Source organism: Manacus candei, unplaced genomic scaffold, assembly GCF_025592945.1.
Source record: "Manacus candei isolate 608988 ecotype Guabito, Panama unplaced genomic scaffold, ASM2559294v1 h1tg000049l, whole genome shotgun sequence".
Lineage (NCBI taxonomy): Eukaryota > Metazoa > Chordata > Aves > Passeriformes > Pipridae > Manacus > Manacus candei.
The window spans coordinates 29,618,704-29,637,600 of NW_026138097.1; the positions used below are offsets into that span (position 1 = coordinate 29,618,704).

The 18,897-nt window shown below is 38.4% G+C and overlaps 1 protein-coding gene and 1 long non-coding RNA gene across 2 annotated transcripts in view; both read left to right on the forward strand.

Moving 5' to 3' along the window:
- Positions 1-9,074, forward strand: part of DAP (death associated protein) — a 52,102-nt gene extending 43,028 nt beyond the window's left edge. The window contains exons 3-4 of the mRNA XM_051799351.1: positions 5,158-5,200; positions 6,249-9,074. Of these exons, the coding sequence (XP_051655311.1) occupies positions 5,158-5,200; positions 6,249-6,368 (163 nt within the window). The 3' untranslated portion in view covers positions 6,369-9,074. The remainder of the gene's footprint in view (positions 1-5,157; positions 5,201-6,248) is intronic.
- Positions 9,075-17,816: 8,742 nt separating this feature from the next.
- The window catches only part of LOC127476431 (uncharacterized), a 41,441-nt gene continuing 40,360 nt past the window's right edge, over positions 17,817-18,897 (forward strand). The window contains exon 1 of the long non-coding RNA XR_007906611.1: positions 17,817-17,900. This is a non-coding gene — a long non-coding RNA (uncharacterized LOC127476431). The remainder of the gene's footprint in view (positions 17,901-18,897) is intronic.

Here is an 18,897-nt window from a genome sequence, read left to right on the forward strand (position 1 = left end):
CTGCTATTACTAGTTTTAAATGTATGTCTTCTACAAGTGTCACTCTATTTATATGGTAAAGAAGATAAATGAGAGCAGTATTATCCACTCCTTTGTATACTGTATGTAAATAGTTCTAGCTCTCTCCTTATGTAGAAGGTTCTCCATACTCTCAGCTATTTTTTCTGTCTTTATTTCTGCTCTAGTTCTTCACTTAGAATGTTCCTGGCCTGAACAAAGTATTGTGATTGAGGTATACTGTGAAGTATACCTCATTGCTTTTTCTCATTCTTTATTTGTCCTGGCACGTTATTGTGATTTTTCTGATCACCAGTGTACATGGAACATTTGCCTTCTACACTGTCTGGCTGCAGTAAGACCCATTTCCCATTTCAGAAGCTCTTATAGTTCATGTGGAAAGAAACTGTGCATATGCATGGGTCTGTTGCCTGGTTTGTCAACTCTAAACGTAGTCTTTTATTCTGGATTGCACTGTGAGCAATGCTCATAGTCCTTCCTCCAGACTGGATCTGCTATTCCAACTGCTGCTGGAAACTAGCGTCAGATCTGATCCGTCCCATCCAGTAATGATGCAGTAGGCAATTTAGGTGCTGCAAGCGGCAGAGTGGCTGCAGGTGTTCATCCCCCCATGGCTATGGGAATGTGCTCCGCTTTGTTCTGCATTTGGGACCACTCTGAAATAGCAGTGAATCTGTGTATGTATACATGCACAGCCTCTGCACATGTTGTGTGCACATTCACTGCATTTAGAGATAGATACAGTTAACTATAAAATTCCCTGTTAAATTAGAAAACTAATTTATTCAGTTGCTCTATTTCAATGGAGTTGGGTGAATACTCAGCTGCCCTATGTATGTTCTGTGGCCTGTAGGAGATTTCACAGTAATTCCAATGCCACTGTGTTTGTCTTTACAGTATGTCTGTTCCACTAATCCCCTTAAGGTGAAGGAATAAGATTTTAATATTATTAATGCTTCATTTCATCTAGTTAATGATATTTTCAAATATTTCATCTTCTTTATGATTTAGTTGCCATGTCAGATAAAGATCTTATTTAAGCTAAGTATTATGAAATAATAAAAGTCTTTATTTTATTTGAATACAGTTAGGATAAATGAATCCAGTAGAGGATCTGATGTTAGGCAGGTGCAGCACTGCACATGTAAAATCAGAGTAAGTTCTCTGAATGCTCAGGTCTTAACAGATGTGTTCTTTTTCTCCATATGTTACAATAAAATAAGGATTTGCTCTGAAAGTATTGACACAAACACTAACCAGTCTTGGCAAACATGCTGGTTTTTTCCTTACACAGTATCAGCTGTGGCTATTAATTAACTTTAAATAAATGTGTGCATTAAGTAGCTGTAAAGCACATATATGTATAAACAAAATCAGTTTTTGTCAGAAAGTAATAATGTTTTTTTTGCTTTCTTGTTTACTGATGCCTAGACAAAGGAATGCTGCATTTTCAAAGCAACATCTGTCAAACTAATTTTCATCAGATTAAGTATATCCTCAGAGCAACCATCACAGCTTACAAAATACTGGAAATGTAGGTTGTGCTTTGCATAAAACACCAATAGAGTTTAAAGCACCTGAAAGCGTTTTATAAATGTAGCAATGATAGGCTGTGCCTGTTCTCCATATTTGCTTCTATTTTCAGGAGGTTCTTGGGAAGATAACGAGTGATGTTGCAAAACTGCAGTCCCAGTAGATGCCCTAGAGTGCAAGTGTGGAGTTATGGTCCTGGCAGCTTATCTGGGTCCACAAAAGCCAATGGTTTGGGAGTCTGGCAGTAGAGATTGAATTTATTGTGACGAAGTTCATCTGTGAAAAGATTTCTCTCATTAAGAATGAAATTAAAGCATGAATCAGTGACTGATTATCCAGGCCTTTCTCTGATCCGTTGAATTCTTCATTAGTATAGATGTGCAATTATATATGCTCTGGCCTGATTCTGGTTCTATAGATCATCAAAGATAATGAATAATATTAAATTTTTAAAGATTTTTTTATGGAACAATGTAATCTGGTAAAAATGGGAGGAAAGGCAGTGGCTTTGACATAGAACATAAATACTGACACACTCAATCATTCGCATTTTTGGCCAGCTTTCTGTCTTTTTCCCTGCTAGAGAATAATTAATGCATGGAAATGAGCTTCCTATTAGACTGCTGTGTCTTCCATAGGAGTGAAGCATTTTGCATGTGTAATGACTTAAGTACAGAGGTGAAGAAGTGTCATTACAGTGTGCACCCACAGCCGATTGTGGAAACTCAAGTCAGCCAGAAACAAGTGCCAGGATTTCTGTAGAAATCCATCTTTGTAGATGGACGGTAGAGGCACTTGAGCTGGAAGTCAGGACAGCCTTCCCATTAGTTCTTCCTTTTAAAAGCTGTAAATCTAGCATAAAGCAAGAAGAGTACAGTCAAAAATCCATGAAGAGGACAAAATAGGGGGAAAGTCAAGGAGAAATCTGTTCCAGCTGCATCTGGGAGGAAATATGTTTTTGCAACTCTGATTTCCTATTAGTTTGTTCACTGTATATCAACACTATCCTAAAATGTCCCACACAAACCCTAGGTGAGTCAGCGTGAGGTGTTTTGGTGCCTACCACACACCCGTGGGATAGCCCTAATCAGTAGCCTGTTTGTAAGGCAGTGTAATTAAAGATGGTCACAGAACCAATTGCATACAAGCAAGGCTAAATATGTTATTTCGTGATAGAGTTTAAGATAAGTGCTTTATATCTGAAGAATATAGTCTTTACCAGGAAAATAGTATTGCTGATTTTTGTCTTCTTTATAAGGATGTACATAGCTGCTTCTGTAATACTATCTGAAACATGATCAAATTGGCTTTTAGATTAACTGAAAATGATCTTTGTAGGATCTTCAGCCTAGTTCTTGAGACAAAAGAACATACAAGTAAGTTAAAATAAGTACAGAAATGTACCAAATATTCTAACTCTGTCCATCTCTTATTATGTACTCAGGGAACACTGGCAAGCTTGGGTCCTTTGAATGCATGACATTTCAACAGGAGACCAGGGTTTCTGAGAGTATTTTTGCAATTCGCAGTGGTAAAAGCTCTGTTTGTAATAACCATTATGCAAGAGATTACTTCTGGTTGTCACTGTTGGCCAGAGCCATGGAGCATTGCACTTGTTTTTAAAGCAAGAAGTATGAAACACACAGCAGATAATACAGTGTGGTAGTCAGCAAACAAATCATGGTGCATTCAGCAAATACAGGCTCTTTTGGGGAAATGTTGATTTGAATTTCATGCATCATCCAAGCATAATAAACACTGAAAGGTCATGGTAAGAATATAAGAAAAAAATCCATCTGACTTGACTTTCTCACTATCCAATGTCATTAATAATGCAATGTCAAGCAAAAAACTGTGTCTCTGAGTGTGACTAAAGCCAGATTCCATGTATAGTTGAAGAATAACTTGCCATGGGTTTTTTTCCCCATTTATTGTGCATTTTCTTTATAATGTCATGGTGTTAGTTTGTGAACCGTACCTTGAGCCACTGCAGTATGTACATCTGTGTTTTCTCAGTGAGTTATTTCTTTGAGTTTGTTGCTCAGCATCCAGGAAGTCTCATGCAGACTGTAACATACTAATTGGCTCAGTACAATTAGGATGAAATGAAGGTGTTTGCTGTCTTTGCTTGTTATTAATTTGTACTGACAGAAAATTAGATTGAAAAAGTCTAATACAGCTATCAAAATATTATTTCTTATTGCAGGAAATATCAGTGTTGCTCTTTAATGGAAGTATTTTAGAGCAGAACTCCCTTCCTTTTTCCTAATCCTGTCTTTCTGACTTTTTAAAAATTTCTAGAAGGGATTCTGAACCTTGTTAAATAGCCAGAGTGCTAAGAGACTGTGTAGCAATACCATGACTTAAACGAGGCTCAGGCAATATTTATGAGTTCATTATATCAAGGTGTAATACTGTGCTGCTTGTTATCTTAACTTCACATTAATAAATTTTTACAAGCTGTGTACTTGTAAAGTCCATCATAATAATCACTATCATTCCTCTAATAAATCATTTGATTTGTGTTTGCTTTGTGTTGTTCCAACCTTGTGAGACATAACATCACAGGGTAGAAACCCTTCTCATGGTCCAGGTTAATGAACCACCTGCTGTGAGTCCTCAGTGACAGACATGCTCAGAGGGAGGGACACCTTTACCTCCTCACTCTCTTTCCCTTTGCAATGCCTCAGGTTACATGGTTTTCTTAAAGAAGAATTACCTGTATTGTGGAGATTTTCTGGAGCTCCAGGTCTCACTCCTTCTGTAGACTGTGCAGATGTATGGTTTTACTTGTCCTGGAGACCACTAAGTTGCAGAGTATCTGTAATTCACATGCTGGCAATGCCACTGGGGTGAACAGCTGGTGGCTGTGCTGTGGCCTCCAGGTAGAGGTGGGCACTTTAGTAGATCAGTGACCCAGGGAAACCAATCGCTCATGCTGACCAAGCTTCAGAGTCAAGTTCTACCTATGAAAAGTCTGTTCCTGTTGGCATGGATGGAGGGTCTGCAAATGAAAAAGCAAGATACACTTTGCTGTATGTTTTTTAATATTTGTTTTATTGCAGACACAATTCTTCTTCTTGTAACAGAGTAGATAACCATCTGCTTGAAACTCTGTGATTTGAAGTACTGAGTGTTGTTTTTTCTGAGACTCAGGTTCCTAATTCATTTGATTGACAGATGTAAACTTGAAATTTATTTCATTCTCTAACACAGCAGTGAGTTTAGTCCAGCTACAGTTTCCATTGTGCAGTACAAATACACTAAGCCTAAAGTACTGCTGGCAGCGTATATAAAAAATTTGAGCATTAAGAAACCAATGCAAACAAAGACTCTCAGCTTTAAGTAAGAAACAGTGTTGTTGGACTAGCCTTTTACTGCTGTCACAACCAATGTGAAGTAATAGCAGACAAAATCTACAGGTTTGTTTTTGATTGGAATAAGTACTAGTAAGGCAGTAGTCATTTGAAGAGGCAATTTGTCTTGTCTGTTTGAAACATTCCTTAGTTGCCAGAAATGCCACTTTTTTCTCATTACATGTGTGATGTACTTTTCATTTTTATGTTCTAAATAACTGGTAAAAATAATCCCTCTTATTTTTTTCAGCCCACCTAAACCAGCGGTGTTCATCTCTGGTGTCATTGCTAGGGTAAGATTATCATTACATTTCTCTCAGTCATAGAAAAAGTACTGTAGACTTTTCAGAATTATCACCAATCAGAGCAAAATGGATCTTTTTCATACCCCTTCCTCTTCTGTGTGAAGAGGCTTTATGTTTTTTATATTCATTTAAGGCCCTTTAAGCATTCTTTCTGGATTTGTGTGAAATTGAAATTATTTATTGAAATTACTTCCACCATTTTACTTTGAATTTTAGCACTTTAAGTTTATTGGATCATCTTTTTATATCTAAGCTAGTTATTACTGCATTCATTTCCTTTGGAAGCAGTTGCATGTTAAATGTACTGCTATAGCTTGATCTATGATGAGGAGCAACACTGCTCTCTGTAAGGATACATGTTTGAAAATGTGTTTCAGCTGCCCTTTGTGTCTTGAGGTTCTTGGGGATTCAAGGTGTTATTCCCTAGATTATTTTAACACTAGGCTAGACCTAGAAATCCATAAGCTAAATAAATAAATAAATAAATAAATATTAAGTAACCATTAATCATATGATCATGTGGGTGCCCCATTTCTGTAAATGTTTGAGGCCAGATTGGAGCAACCTAGTCTAGTGGAAGATGTCCCTGCCCATGGCAAGGGGGTTGGAACTAGATGATCTTTAAAGTCCCTTCCAACCCAGGCCATTCTATGATTCTGTGATTCCTACAGTAGGTTTTCTTGTGCAGTTAGTTTTTCCTGCTGCCTTAACTTATTTTTAAAATAGTCTCCTCTTTTTAGTGGCTTTGTGAAAACCAAACAGGTCTAAAGAGAGGAGTGCTTGGGGTTTTTTTCCCTAAGGTCACATCAAGATACTATGTTCTTGGATGGTGTGTGTAACTGGAACAAGTGAGACTTGTGAAAGACAAATTTTGAAATTGACTGAAAGACTGGAGTAGTAGGATGTGTACGGGGGACTTCAGAGTAACATGCAGCACTGTTTTCTGCTTTTCACATTTTTAAAATCTTAGATCCATTTGAACTGGAAAACACACTTTTAGGATTTCTTAAATTTTTCCTGGTTGTTCTTTAAACAGGGTGATAAGGACTTCCCTCCAGCTGCAGCTCAGGTGGCTCATCAGAAACCACATCCTTCTGTGGAAAAGCTTCCTCACCCACAACATGTCAAACAGCACATCCATCAGCCCCGCAAGTGATCTGTCCATCAAGATCTCAACCAAACTGCTGTCAGTGAATAAGTTTTCAAGAGAAGACAAAAACCCTTTAGGATTCACACTGTCAAATCAGTAAAACTGACCTCTAAAATAACATGCTGTTTCTTTTTCTTTAATTGTCAAGGGTTAATAAGAATGAAGACATTGTTCAGTTGTTATCCCAGATAGAAAATTCTCTCTTAAATATTTGCTGATCAGGGGTGTTTTTTAATAATATTTTCCTATTGCCAAGATAAAAAGTTTAGTATGAATAATATGATTAATGAGCTTATAACTTTTAGTTGTGGCATCGCAATAGCAGATAGTTAATGTAGTTTTATTCTAAGCCAGTAGGGAAGAATGGCCCTCTGGTCCTGGTACCTGTACCATTTGTTGTGTGTGTTGAGACAGAAATCGGTGGTTGTCTGGATTATGTAGAACTGTTGTAGTGTTCAGTATCCTACAGTGTTACACCCCAGTGACTGTGCCCTCTGAATTCAACTAGGAAGATGATAAAAGGGCCCCAAAACCTTCTCAAGTGGGCAGAGATCCAGCTAAATCTTTTTTACACCCCTTTGCACAGTCTGGCTGAGGTTTTTCCCTTTGGAGGTCTGTGGGTATGAAGAGGAGAGAGAAACCAGAGTTACAAGAACACTACTGCTGTAGGCAACCAATCTCTGATCTCATGGGTTTCACTAAGGGGCTGTATTTTTGAGGTGATGATTTCTCAATCACAGTAACAAGTTGAAGGAGCTCAGGACCCTCTGGAATTGAATTTAAAGTAAATTGGTGAAATATGTGTTTACTTTTTTAAGTTAGAATTTGATATCACCATATGAAATTAAGAGGTGCCATTAGCAAATATGTTTATGACACAACCTCTGTTGCACATCATATTTTTTCCTAATTGTCTTATTGTGAAGGACAGTTGTGATATGAGGGATTAAAAAAAAAGCTATTTTTCAAATAGAGCAATTGTTTTAGTTTTGGCCACATAATTGAATTTTTTGATTGCTCAGCTCAAAATCACTTAGGTCTATCATTTTCCTTCTGTAACTCATCTCTGTAAAAAACAGGAAAATTATTTTTTTACATCCTGCCTATGTTTTTAAAGTGTCCTGTTTTTAGTTGACTACAAATACCATATGGCCTTTGGTACCTCTCGTGTTTATGAAATTTCTAATGGTGTTAAAAACATGGGAGCTAGCACTGCAACCATTCACCTGGCAAATCAGTGAAAGTTTGGGATCACTTTGGGCTTTACTAATTCATTTATGTTTAAAATCATATAGTGTATAAAACCAATGAGGAGAGTTTTAAAAAAACATTATTTTTAAGAATTTCTGCAGATTAAATCATTATTTCTTGAGCAGCTGATTTAAAACAACAGCAGTGAAATAATGGGGAATATGGCCCATTTCACAAGTGGAATAACTCACTTATGTGGGTGAGAGGGACCTGACATTTCCATCTCTTCATAAGCTTGAAATGGAAATGATGTTTTGCAAATCCTATGTGTGGATATATTTATTCTACACCCGAGGAAGGATGTACAATCTGTATATGCAGTCCTGAATTTCAGTTTAATTAGATAACCATACTTGCCTTAAGGAACGAATGTAGTTTATAAGAATAATTCTGTATTAAAATATGCATAATTTTTAAAATATGCTTTCTGTTTCTGATGTTGGTGCAGCAGAGGCCTTGGTTGTAGCTGCTTATGAGTGTACAAGTGATTCACACATGAGTAACTCATTCATAAGGGTAGCATTTGTTAAGCCTTGTGGAATATCTACACGAGATAATTTGCTGGCAGGAATATTTGCAGATTCAGGACAGGAAGTGGTTGATGGTGCAGCCAGGAGCTGTCAGTGACCTGCATCAGCAGTGAAGCTGATCATCACAATCATTTGATGCCGGTACCTGCTGCCTTGGGAGGGAGCTGGATGGGGTTCAGCTCTCCTTCGTGTTGTGCCTACATCTGCAGTACTGTCTAGATCTCAGCTGTAGTCAGTTGTGATGCAATCAAACAGTCAGTAGAGTTTAGGTATGGCATTGTTGACCAAAGGGAAGTGTCTTTTAAGTTGAGCTGGATCGCTCTTGGCTCCACTGACTGGTGGAAAACTAAACCCAGGTGTAGAAGCACAGGATTAGGTGGGACTGGGTACCTCTGCTCCACATCTTGTAATGAGTGGTAGAATTGCTTCTAAAAGCAACAACACATTTCTGTTGCAATACTAAAAGTTAGGAACATGGATGTGTTTGAATTACAAACTACTGCTCCTGGTTGTTAATGCAATATATACAGTATACATAGACAATACATGAATTTTGTCTTTGATTACTTAGATAGATAAGTAAGTTTGTACATTGGAGTATGGCTCTTAAGATAGCTTTAGTGGCTTTTAGAGTGCAGGAATTCCTATATGGTTAGAAAATGTCTCTGTATGAAAACCTTTTATATATTGTTGGGAGGTTTCCATGTTTATACATCAGTGTCCTTACCAAAGCATTGCCTTGCTCAAAATAAAGAATCATAACTGGTGAACTGGATTTCCTACTGATGATTATTGATGCTTTTAAAATATGTTACAATGACATATAAGCACAGGAGATGTTCAGATGTTATCTTGAAATGACTGCAAAATAAATTTTCTGTAATTGTCAATGTGGCAATAATGCAACAATAAAGCATGAAGTTGTGTATTGGGCTCTTTTTTCCCTCTAAGTACAATGTAAATCAGCAGGGTGCAGCTTTTGGGGATTTATGAGGTTTTATTACAGACTGCTGCATGACTAATAACATTTTATAGATAGTGAAATTTATTATGAAATTTTATGGCACAGTGGATGAGCTGTTTTGAATAGTCCAGTTTCATGTAAAATAAAAAGTAGATGCCACCAGCTAGAATGAGAGATGTTTTCCACTATGGAGATGGTAGCTCAGTCTTTGCGAAGTATAGAATCTAAGCCTGGTAATAAATCAATATGGTAAAGGAAATCTAACATTTTCCATTGCTTTTTCAAGACCTAATCTTCTTTCAGAAAAAGAAGGTATTGTAATCAGAAGAGGTGGCAAGCTTTTCATAAAGCTGCACTCAACATTACTTAACGCATGCCATAACACAAGTGATTCACAGAATTCAGAGAAAGTGCTGCAGTGTGTCTGGAAGCTTTCTGATACTTTGGGCATCCTGTATTTAGTGTATGTGTAGTTGTATATAATACAACAAATTTATTGATACAGTGGAGATACGATAGATTTACTGTTTCAGGACTATTGCAATGTTACATCCTTAGACTGCAATCACATAATCATAGAATTGTTTGGGTTGGAAAAGACCCTTAAGGTAATCGAGTCTAACCATTAACCCAGTACTGCAAAGTCCACCACTAAACCATGTCCCCAAGTGTCACATCCATATGTCTTTTAAATATTTCCAGGGTTGGTGATCCCACCACTTCCCTGGGCAGCCTGTTTCAATGCTTGACAACCCTTTTGGTGAAGAAATTTTTCTTCATATCCAATCTAAACCTCCCCTGGCACAACTTGAGGCCATTTCTTCTTATCCTGTCACTTGTTACTTAGGGAGAAGAGACTGACTCCCACCTGGCTACAACCTCCTTTCAGGTAGTTATATAGAGCAATAGGGTCTCCTCTGAGCCTCCTTTTCATTCTAGATTTTTCAAAAGACGTCTTCTTTCATTAAAATTTTGGGAAAATACATGTGCATGGTGTCTGGCATGCTGTTGATTGAGTTGTCCGTAGTTATTTGAAATTCCATGACCTTGCTTTCAGCTGTGTTACAAATGTTATTAGTAATTAGAAATTAAATTTACTTCTAATGTCAGTGGTATGGTTTACTCTTTTGTCACCAGGTCTCTTGAAGCAGAAGTCTTGTACTTTTATCTGTGGTATTGTGATCGTTATATGCTCTTGGCTGTTTAATGAAAATATTCACAGCAGTCTTTCATACAAAGCTGAAGGGAATGAGTGGACAGACATTTTTATCCCTTTGGAATAACTTTATTTTGAATACTCTCTATTTTCATGGAGGAGGGAGGTGTGGGCTTTATAAGCTATTTCTTATGTCCCCTTCAGATTTGGGTATATTAAGTTTAAAAAGATATTTAAGTCTAGGCTAATACCTTATATATTGGATTAATACACATAATTGCATTTTAGAAAATGGGGTATGTCAGAATGGGTACAGTTACTTTTACAACAGAACGAGATGTTGCTGGTCAAATACTGCGATGATGTAAAGAATTAAGACAAATCTCTGTTTTAGTTTAAATTCTTTGCACACTTCCCTCACAAGATAAAGATGCAAATATAATTGGTTACAGCTAACATCTGCTCTGTAAGGATGCAGAGGGATGTAGATCATAGTGACTGGAGGAGCCTCGATGAGAAGAAACTGAGTCAAGTCTACAGCAGTAAATCTTCAGATTTCTTCAACAGATGGGTAAAGTAAATCTGCATTGTAGCTGTAACCTTTGGTAAGTGCTGTACAAGATTGTATTATATAAAATAGTAAAGGTGATTTCTTAGGAAGATGGAGGTTTGTATTTTGCTTGTTGCTGCATTCTTGTGTCTCCTTCAAGACGTGCATTTATTGATTTTCCTCATCTCCCATCAGAAAAGAGACTGCATCTATTATATACCGTTTTTTGAATCTTTTCATAAAATAGAAGCACTAGTATTTAGATAGAAAACCTAAGAGGAGAGGTGGAATACATTTTATTTGACAAAACTCCCCGTGAACAAAGTAATTTCTGTTGCAACGACTGTTTCCCTTTGCTTCAGAATGCTGATCCGAGGTGAGAATATGATACATTTTTCTGAGAATGTAATTTATTACTATTTGGAGCTGATGAGCATGCATGGATGCTGTTGATTTTTTGTAAAACACACTGCCAGTGCTGCCAGCGACAAAGCTGAAATGCAGATATGAAAGCCGTGGTAAGCATAGATCTTGCAAGTGACCTTGAAAGAAGCCCTGCAATATAATCTCTGCTGTCCAGCTTACATTGGAGGTATTTTTAGAAAACTTGAGTGTCTGGCATTCCGTAGATCACTCGTAGCTTTAGAAAAAGAAAAGCATTAGTAATCCACAGTGATTTTAAGGATTATAAAAATTGATCAGCAGTTTATTGGTCGCTGTCAGCGTCAGCGAGGACACGTCACATTATCTTTGGTGTATTCTCACATTGACATGACTAAAGCTGGTTCAGCAAAAATTTTTTTATCCTTTCTGACTCAGAAATAAGCATCAGGTTATGAAGGTGTGTAAAATGACTTCTTACAAACCGCTTGTAGTAGGCTGTCTCAGGTGTCAGTAGCTATCTGATACCTCGTTAAGATGGATAATGACATTGCTTTCTTGCACAGTGGAGTGAGTTCACTGGGGAGCTCAGCAACTAACTTGGCTTCCCTCTTAAAGCAGAAGGGGCTCTTGAAATATAGAACAGTGGATTTAGTTAAAATGAAAAGCAAAAGCTAGCTACTAATCTCTGCATCTCTGCATGCTGGTAGCAGCTGAAATAACAAATATCTTGCTATGTTTCAGACATGACTGAAACCATGGGTATGTTCAATGCCTTTCTGAGTAAAATTGCAGCATCAAGCCAGTGTCTGGGTCAGAAGGAAGAGAGGCATCACCTTTCTCCTTGTTTTATTCTTACTTATGAGCCTACTGTATTTAACTAAAAACTTTGCTTGGTATTTAAAGAAGTAATGAAAGCAGCCTTATTTCTAAAGTCATGTCCACCTCATCTTAAGCTTTATTTAATTTTTCAAGTGATGTATCTCACTCTGCAGTGAGGGCACATGCCGGTGGAATGTTGCACACTTTGTTTTAATTTTTGATCTATTTAAATCTGTAGCGAACAGGAGCTGTGACTAGAGCAGTAACCCTTAAGTATTAAAAATAGAATAGTAAATGAATCAGCATAGAAGTAGATTCAGTTGTGCTCTGTAAAACTTGTTAGGACATGATGAGAGCAAAGAAACAGAGCTATCATATCATTTTAGAACTGTATACTGACCATTTCTTATGCTGCTCAGTGACCTCAATTTCCACTGCCTAATTACATACTGAAAGGACAACGATTTGTAAATCTGCATGTCTTTGAATCTTTTTACTTGGGAGAGGCCTTTGAATGAGTAAACTCTGCAAATGCAAACTTTAATAAACTTCTGGTTCTTCTAACCTACAAGGGTTAGCAAAAAGAAATATGTATTATCTCTCTCTGCTGCAAAAGGCAGCCCTAGGTATATGTGTGTGTAGGATGTGGAACTGAGACATATTCTAGTGGAACTGAGGCCTAATTATTATTCATGTGCATGAGTACCTACAAAGAGAGAGAACAGTCAATTTCAAAAACTAAGATGTAAGATTTTGTTTACTCCAGAGATTCTAAGCAATGGCAGATCAGATACTTTGGAACACAGAGTTTGGGTGAACACATCCTTTTTGCAGCTAGCTTTTCACTGTGTTACATCTGAGTTGCTAATAAAAAGGCTCACATTAGAAGCTAATTCCTTACCTAATTCCTTCCCTCTGAATAAAAGATAATGAATAGCAAATTCAAGAATTCTCTTTTAAGGTCTGATTTATTACCCAGAACATAATAAATATTAGCCCGCTGCTGATGTGACAGTTGTGACAGCTGGAGGGTTTTGGAATGAAAGGCTGAAGCCTTAAGTAAGTGTTTCAACTGAGCTTATTATGAGGATGTTGCTTAAACGCTCAACGTAGCTTTCCACTGCACCAAAGAGCTCCTACAAAATACACACTGGAAACTTCATAGTACAGGAGCTCTGCTTTGCATTCGGATAGTTGGTTCACCCTCAGCCAGTTGTTGCTAAGGTAAATATTTATAGAAAGTATAGAGTGTGATTGGACTGTTATAATGACTTATCCCTTCCCCCCAGGGTCACACCTTTAGTTTGTTTACACACCCAGTTTGGTACTTGGCTGTCATGGTGTGCAGGCTGTGTCACTCTGTAATGGCTGGTCCTTCACAACAGGAACGACTTTGTTCAGTGGGTGCAGATTAAAAGACAGAATCTTAAAAGGCAAAATCTATACATTAAATAGTATGGAAAATTTTACCAGTATTATCTAAGCAGATCTCTTCTGGGAGATTTAGGATTCCTACAATTGTAGGTTACTTCAAGGCAGCTTATTTTCCATCCCCTGCAGGCCACCAATCTTTCAAATGATTTCTACTTTGTGTTTAGAGTCCTATTAACTTCAGTGATACTCTCCAAGGAATTGAGGTAAATTCAGATTTATTTTGCAGGATTGGAGTGTCAAACCATGAGATAGGTAGGGACCTCCAAATGTCTCTCTTCTCAAACACTGTAAAGCTTGTCAACCTGAAAAGTGGTGGAGGAGTACACTTGCAGGCAGATCCTTTCCTTTATGTGAGTTGTGTTTGTGGAGCTTTGCGGAGAAATGCTGGTGTTAGATGGTTGTGTCCCATCTTCAGTTATGCAGCTTGGTTGCTGCTAAGTCACTTTTTTTACCATTGATTTATGGGCTTTTTGCTGACAAATGGCTTATAAAGCCCTGGCTTCAGAGAGTGAAATGAAATTTGTCATGCAAAATATGACTCCAGCCTGTTGTTGTGTAGGTCCCATGATTTCCAAAATAGGAAACTGGAATTCAACAACACTCCTTGAAAGATGGAGCATCTGTCTGTGCAGTGCTCCTTTCTGGAACAGCAAGTTTAGAAGAAAAGATGATATAAGTGAAAACTTGAATTCTTTTGAAAACAGTAGAAAAAAATTCTTCAGAGTAAATTAGCTTACTAGACAGGAAGGGGGGGGAAATAACTATTGTAACATACATGTAATATACATGTACTTGTTGTATAATTGTAAACTCAATTTTAATAACTAGGGGAAAAATATGCTAATTTTGCTGTTCCTAATAAACAAGTGCTCCTTATTCAGCAGAAACAAACATAAGCCCTATGACAACCCTTTCTTGAGGTATGATATAAACATTATAAATAAACATATATTTTTAAAAATATATATCTTTTATTTATTTACAAAAGCAGTCCCAGGGTTACTGGTCTGCAATTTCTCCTTTAATAATGTGTTACTTTGCCTATAATGAAGCAAGACTACAAAGCAATTGGTAAGATGTCTGCTCAGCCTGCAGGTGCTATTGAAATGCTTTGAATAGTCAGATTCAAGCAGGAACTTCACTCTTGATTTATAGTCTTTATGTTCTGAAAATACAAAAATTTCTGTGGCTAAGATTATTGAGTGAAAAGATTAAAGCACAGCACTTCAGGGAGAAGAGATACACCAATTACCTTGAGAAGCAATTCTAAACAGCATTAGTGACCCAGCACTACTACTCTGAAAGGTGTCTAAATAAAGATGGCACCTTTGTGTTCATTATGAGCACTGCATTTTGATAGCTTAGCATTTGTACTCAAGGTAAAATGCTAGAGCTGATGTAAATGGAGAACATTACTTGGATAGCATTATAGTTCTAATAGGTAATATAAGCTACAAGAAATGAATATGAGCCCCGTGTATTTTCAGACATATTTACTGGCATTAATAACAATAGAATTGAAGACTTTTTGCCTTTCATCAGCTGTGCAGCAGAAACTCTTCAATGTAAAGGAAGAGGTGAACTTGTTTTTATTCTGCAAACTTAACAGAAATGCTTCTTAAGAAGGAATCTTCAATCCCTTTACAGTTTGCTGACAACATCTGCTGGAGTTGGCTGGAGCATTACTTCAACGTAATGCAGATTTGGGTGAGACTTTTTCTGGCTTCACAGCCCTTCCCATCAGCCACAACAAGGGAGGAAAGAAAGAGAGACAGAGAAAGATTCTGCAAAAACACCATCTAAGGGGGAGGAGGGGGGACTTCACTTGTAAGCAAAGCTTGTTGGACCTGGAGTCACTCTGAGGCAGCAATATCTAACACATAGGCCTGTGTCATCTATTGGCATCTCACTTTTCCAGTGCTGCCATTGTCAAGGACAGCCTATCATGCCTGGCTCCTGCATGTACCTCGCAAAGCCACAGATTAAATTAGCAACTGGTACTGTTTTGTGGTAGGCTAGACTGCTTAGCGGTAAAAACTCATCCAGGTGTGAGGAGGTGACTCAAAGCAGCGGCTAGGAGAGTATCCTGGGGAGAGACCTCAACCTGAACTCGCGTCTCTTCACTCCCTAAAACTGCCACTGAATGTGAGAGTTGGGCAGGCAGTGGAGATTCACTGAGGGTTGGTTTGGAAGACAAGCAGAATTTGGAGAAGATATTAACAAAAAAATAATGTTGTGGTGCTGCGGCAGCTGGGCTGTTCTAGCCTTGATATTTTGAGAGGGAAATGCTACATCTCTACTTCTTAGAAATGCCTTAGAAGTGTTGAACCTGGGGCTGGAAGGAGCAGAAATGAGATCTCTTAAGGAAGGTGCAATTCTTAAAAGGAATGAATGCAGTTCACATAATTATGGATGATTACTTTGTCTAAGGCACTCAGAGTAAGCAAATCATGAGCATGTATGTTTTGGAGACAACAACTGGGACGTGCATGAGAAATACACACATGAGCACCGAGCTGTGCATTTGCTGTTGCTGACGTCCCAGATGGGAACCTCTCGGCAAGGGGAGAAACAGTGACACCAAAGTGGCTTTGCTCAGAAACTTCCCCTGGAGTCAGCTAAGTTGGAAGAGTCTAGGCATGACAGACATCGTACATCAGGGAAAAAACAATTAGTTACTTAAAGACAAGGCTTTTCAAGGCTGCCTTGGAGCAACAACAAAGCCTAAAAGATGTTATAAAGTAGCGGTGTTCTCAAGATCCTTTTGTATTAGAGGTGAGTCTCCTGGTGTTGTTCTCTCCCAGTCAGTTCTATGGATGATGCAGTGCACAGCCTTGGGTCTTAGCCAGAGACCTACATGGAAGACCAGAATATGATCTCTGTACCTTTCCTTGGTGAGGGTCTCTGAGGTTCACACCCCAGTGTTACTGATGTAGGAATTTGGAGGGCCACTGCCAGGGCCACTTCTCAGGACACTGCCTTGCACAGTCTTTGGGGGTCAGGCAGCTCAGGGAGCCCCAGCACATGAGGCAATTGTGGTGACCAGCGGCATCCAGCTGTCAGACACTACTCTTTAGGAGAGTCTGGGAAGGCTTTTGCTGGTGAGCAGCTGATGGGAGAGGGGCCAAAAAATGTGTTTTCTTCTGGACCACGGGATATGTTTTGAGTTTGTATCAGACATAAAACACGGGGTTACACACCGCATGTGACTGCGTCTTCTGGTGATGCTTATGAGTAACCTAAGAAAAGCACACACTAAGTCCCTCAATAAGCAGTGTTTACAGCAATGCCTAGAGCATGGTGTTTGGAATATGGACTCAGATTTTAAGGGATTTGGATTTCTAGCCCCTTTCAGTAAAGCTTTTGTTATCTTTCATGGAAATTGATTGCTTACCAGTAAAATCCATGTGGTTTATTGTTACAATTTAATAGGGTTTGCCTGTGAAAACAGATGTGAAAAAGCCCTTAAATAGCTACACGCTCTGCCAGCATCCCAGCATTCACTGCCCAACTCAGTAGATATTTTCTCAAAGGAAAGATGTGCACATAATTGAAATTAGCAGAAACAGTTAGCAAGGAATCCTGGGAAAGGTATGAGTGGCTCCCAAAGAATTTTGCAGATGTAGACCTTGCTGTAGAGGTGTGGATGTAGCCAAAGAATTTTGCAGACGTAGACCTTGCTGTAGAGGTGTGGATGTAGTATGATGCTCAAGAATTCCTATTTAAACTCCTGCAGTGTAACCAGTGCAGTGATGTACAGGTTTTCTGACTGCCTAAAGCTAGCTTTAAAAAAAAAAAAAAGTACTCTTCACGTATCTTAATAGCATTGTTGGCTTCGAAACTCAGGGTTAGCGAATGACAACATCATTAAAACTGAAGCTGAAAGCAGGGTAAAACACATTCAAGTTCATATTAAAATAAGATGACTGACTTCTGTACTGACCATAGTATTAATTTTTCTATTTACTTCAATAACTTTGTATAAATCAGATGAGAAAGTACTGTGTTTCCTCCAGCCTGTGACAGTGCTTGGGTGTAGCTGACTGGGTCATCCCCAGTGCCTAGTTTATCACCACCTGCTTCATGCTCACTCATGACTCTCTCTTGGTGCCTAGAAAGGTTTTACAATCCCATCCAAACATCAGCATTCTCAACTACATTTCTGGACAAGTACAAAGGAACTGAGAAAAAGCTGATGCTTGAAAACTGCACAGCCTATTTAAAAAGCAACCTTGCCCCAACTAGAATACCTGCTATTCTCTTGAAACATTTATTAATGCATACTTAAGGAACCTTGCACTCATTTCATAAGCTTTATTATCACAGGATTGGGTTGGTTTTGGTAATTGTGGCATGACCAGCATGTCTGCTCTGGCACAGGGGAGAGACCTTCAGGCCCCAAGGGTGTCTTCACTCTTCCCTGGGTCTAGGAATCCAAAGACTATTTTGAGTAAGTCCACAATTCTATAAGAAGACTCATGTCCATACATTAATGTGATTTTTAAATAACTGGTGGGGGATGATCACTGTTAAATTAGATCTTGACTTTGTTTGACTTACTGGTGCTTCTGGGTTACTGCTGCTGCCTCTCCCTCCTCTTTTTCTCTGCCCTGAGTTCATTTAATTCCTTTTAAGTGTCATCCTCTGATGTGTCTTCTCGGCTGGCACAAGGCTTTCAGAAGAGCCCAGCTAATGGGAAATGGCAACACTGGGATTTAATGGCATTTATACAGCACAGACCTGACTTTTGCTTTCATAACTTCATAAATCTGTTAAATAGCCCACTGAAATCTTCAAAGGCTGGAACTCTTAACTCTTCAGAAAAGTAGGGCATGATGGTGGTATATAATGCAAAACTTTTTTAGTCTTGCATTTCTAGGCAAAGCTTTCAGTGTACTTTTTGCTATAGAGCAAATATTCATTTACCTATTCATTTTCCCACTTAGTGGGAAAAACAGACCAAAGATACTATCAGTTTCCTATTATTCAGAGAGAAGTATACAGTTGTATTCCCAGTGGCTTTTGAAGAAGGATACCTTTGATGTTATATATCTGTACTGTAGAGAATGCATGAGCACTCCTGCTCTTCTTTGTCTCCAGAAACTTTATGGGTTCAACCACTCTCCAGCCATGAGCAGCAGCACATGATCTACTTTCTGAGTGTGTCTGGCCTAACTATCATTTGACATCTAAAGGCTACCACTGGGACCACCTCAGGCTCCACTCTGGCTCCTGCTGTCCAAACTGCCTCTGCCATCTGTAAAGAGCTTTACATGGTTTTCCAAAGCCAATAGATGTCATGTGCTCTGTTTGTTTGACTGACATAGTTTTCATTACGTGGTTTTATTTCTGTGGATTTTCCAATCCGTCCTTTTCCCTCATTACGTGATAACCAAGAGCTGACCTTATGAATTAACTTGGGATTTAGAAAAATATTTCTCTTTAAT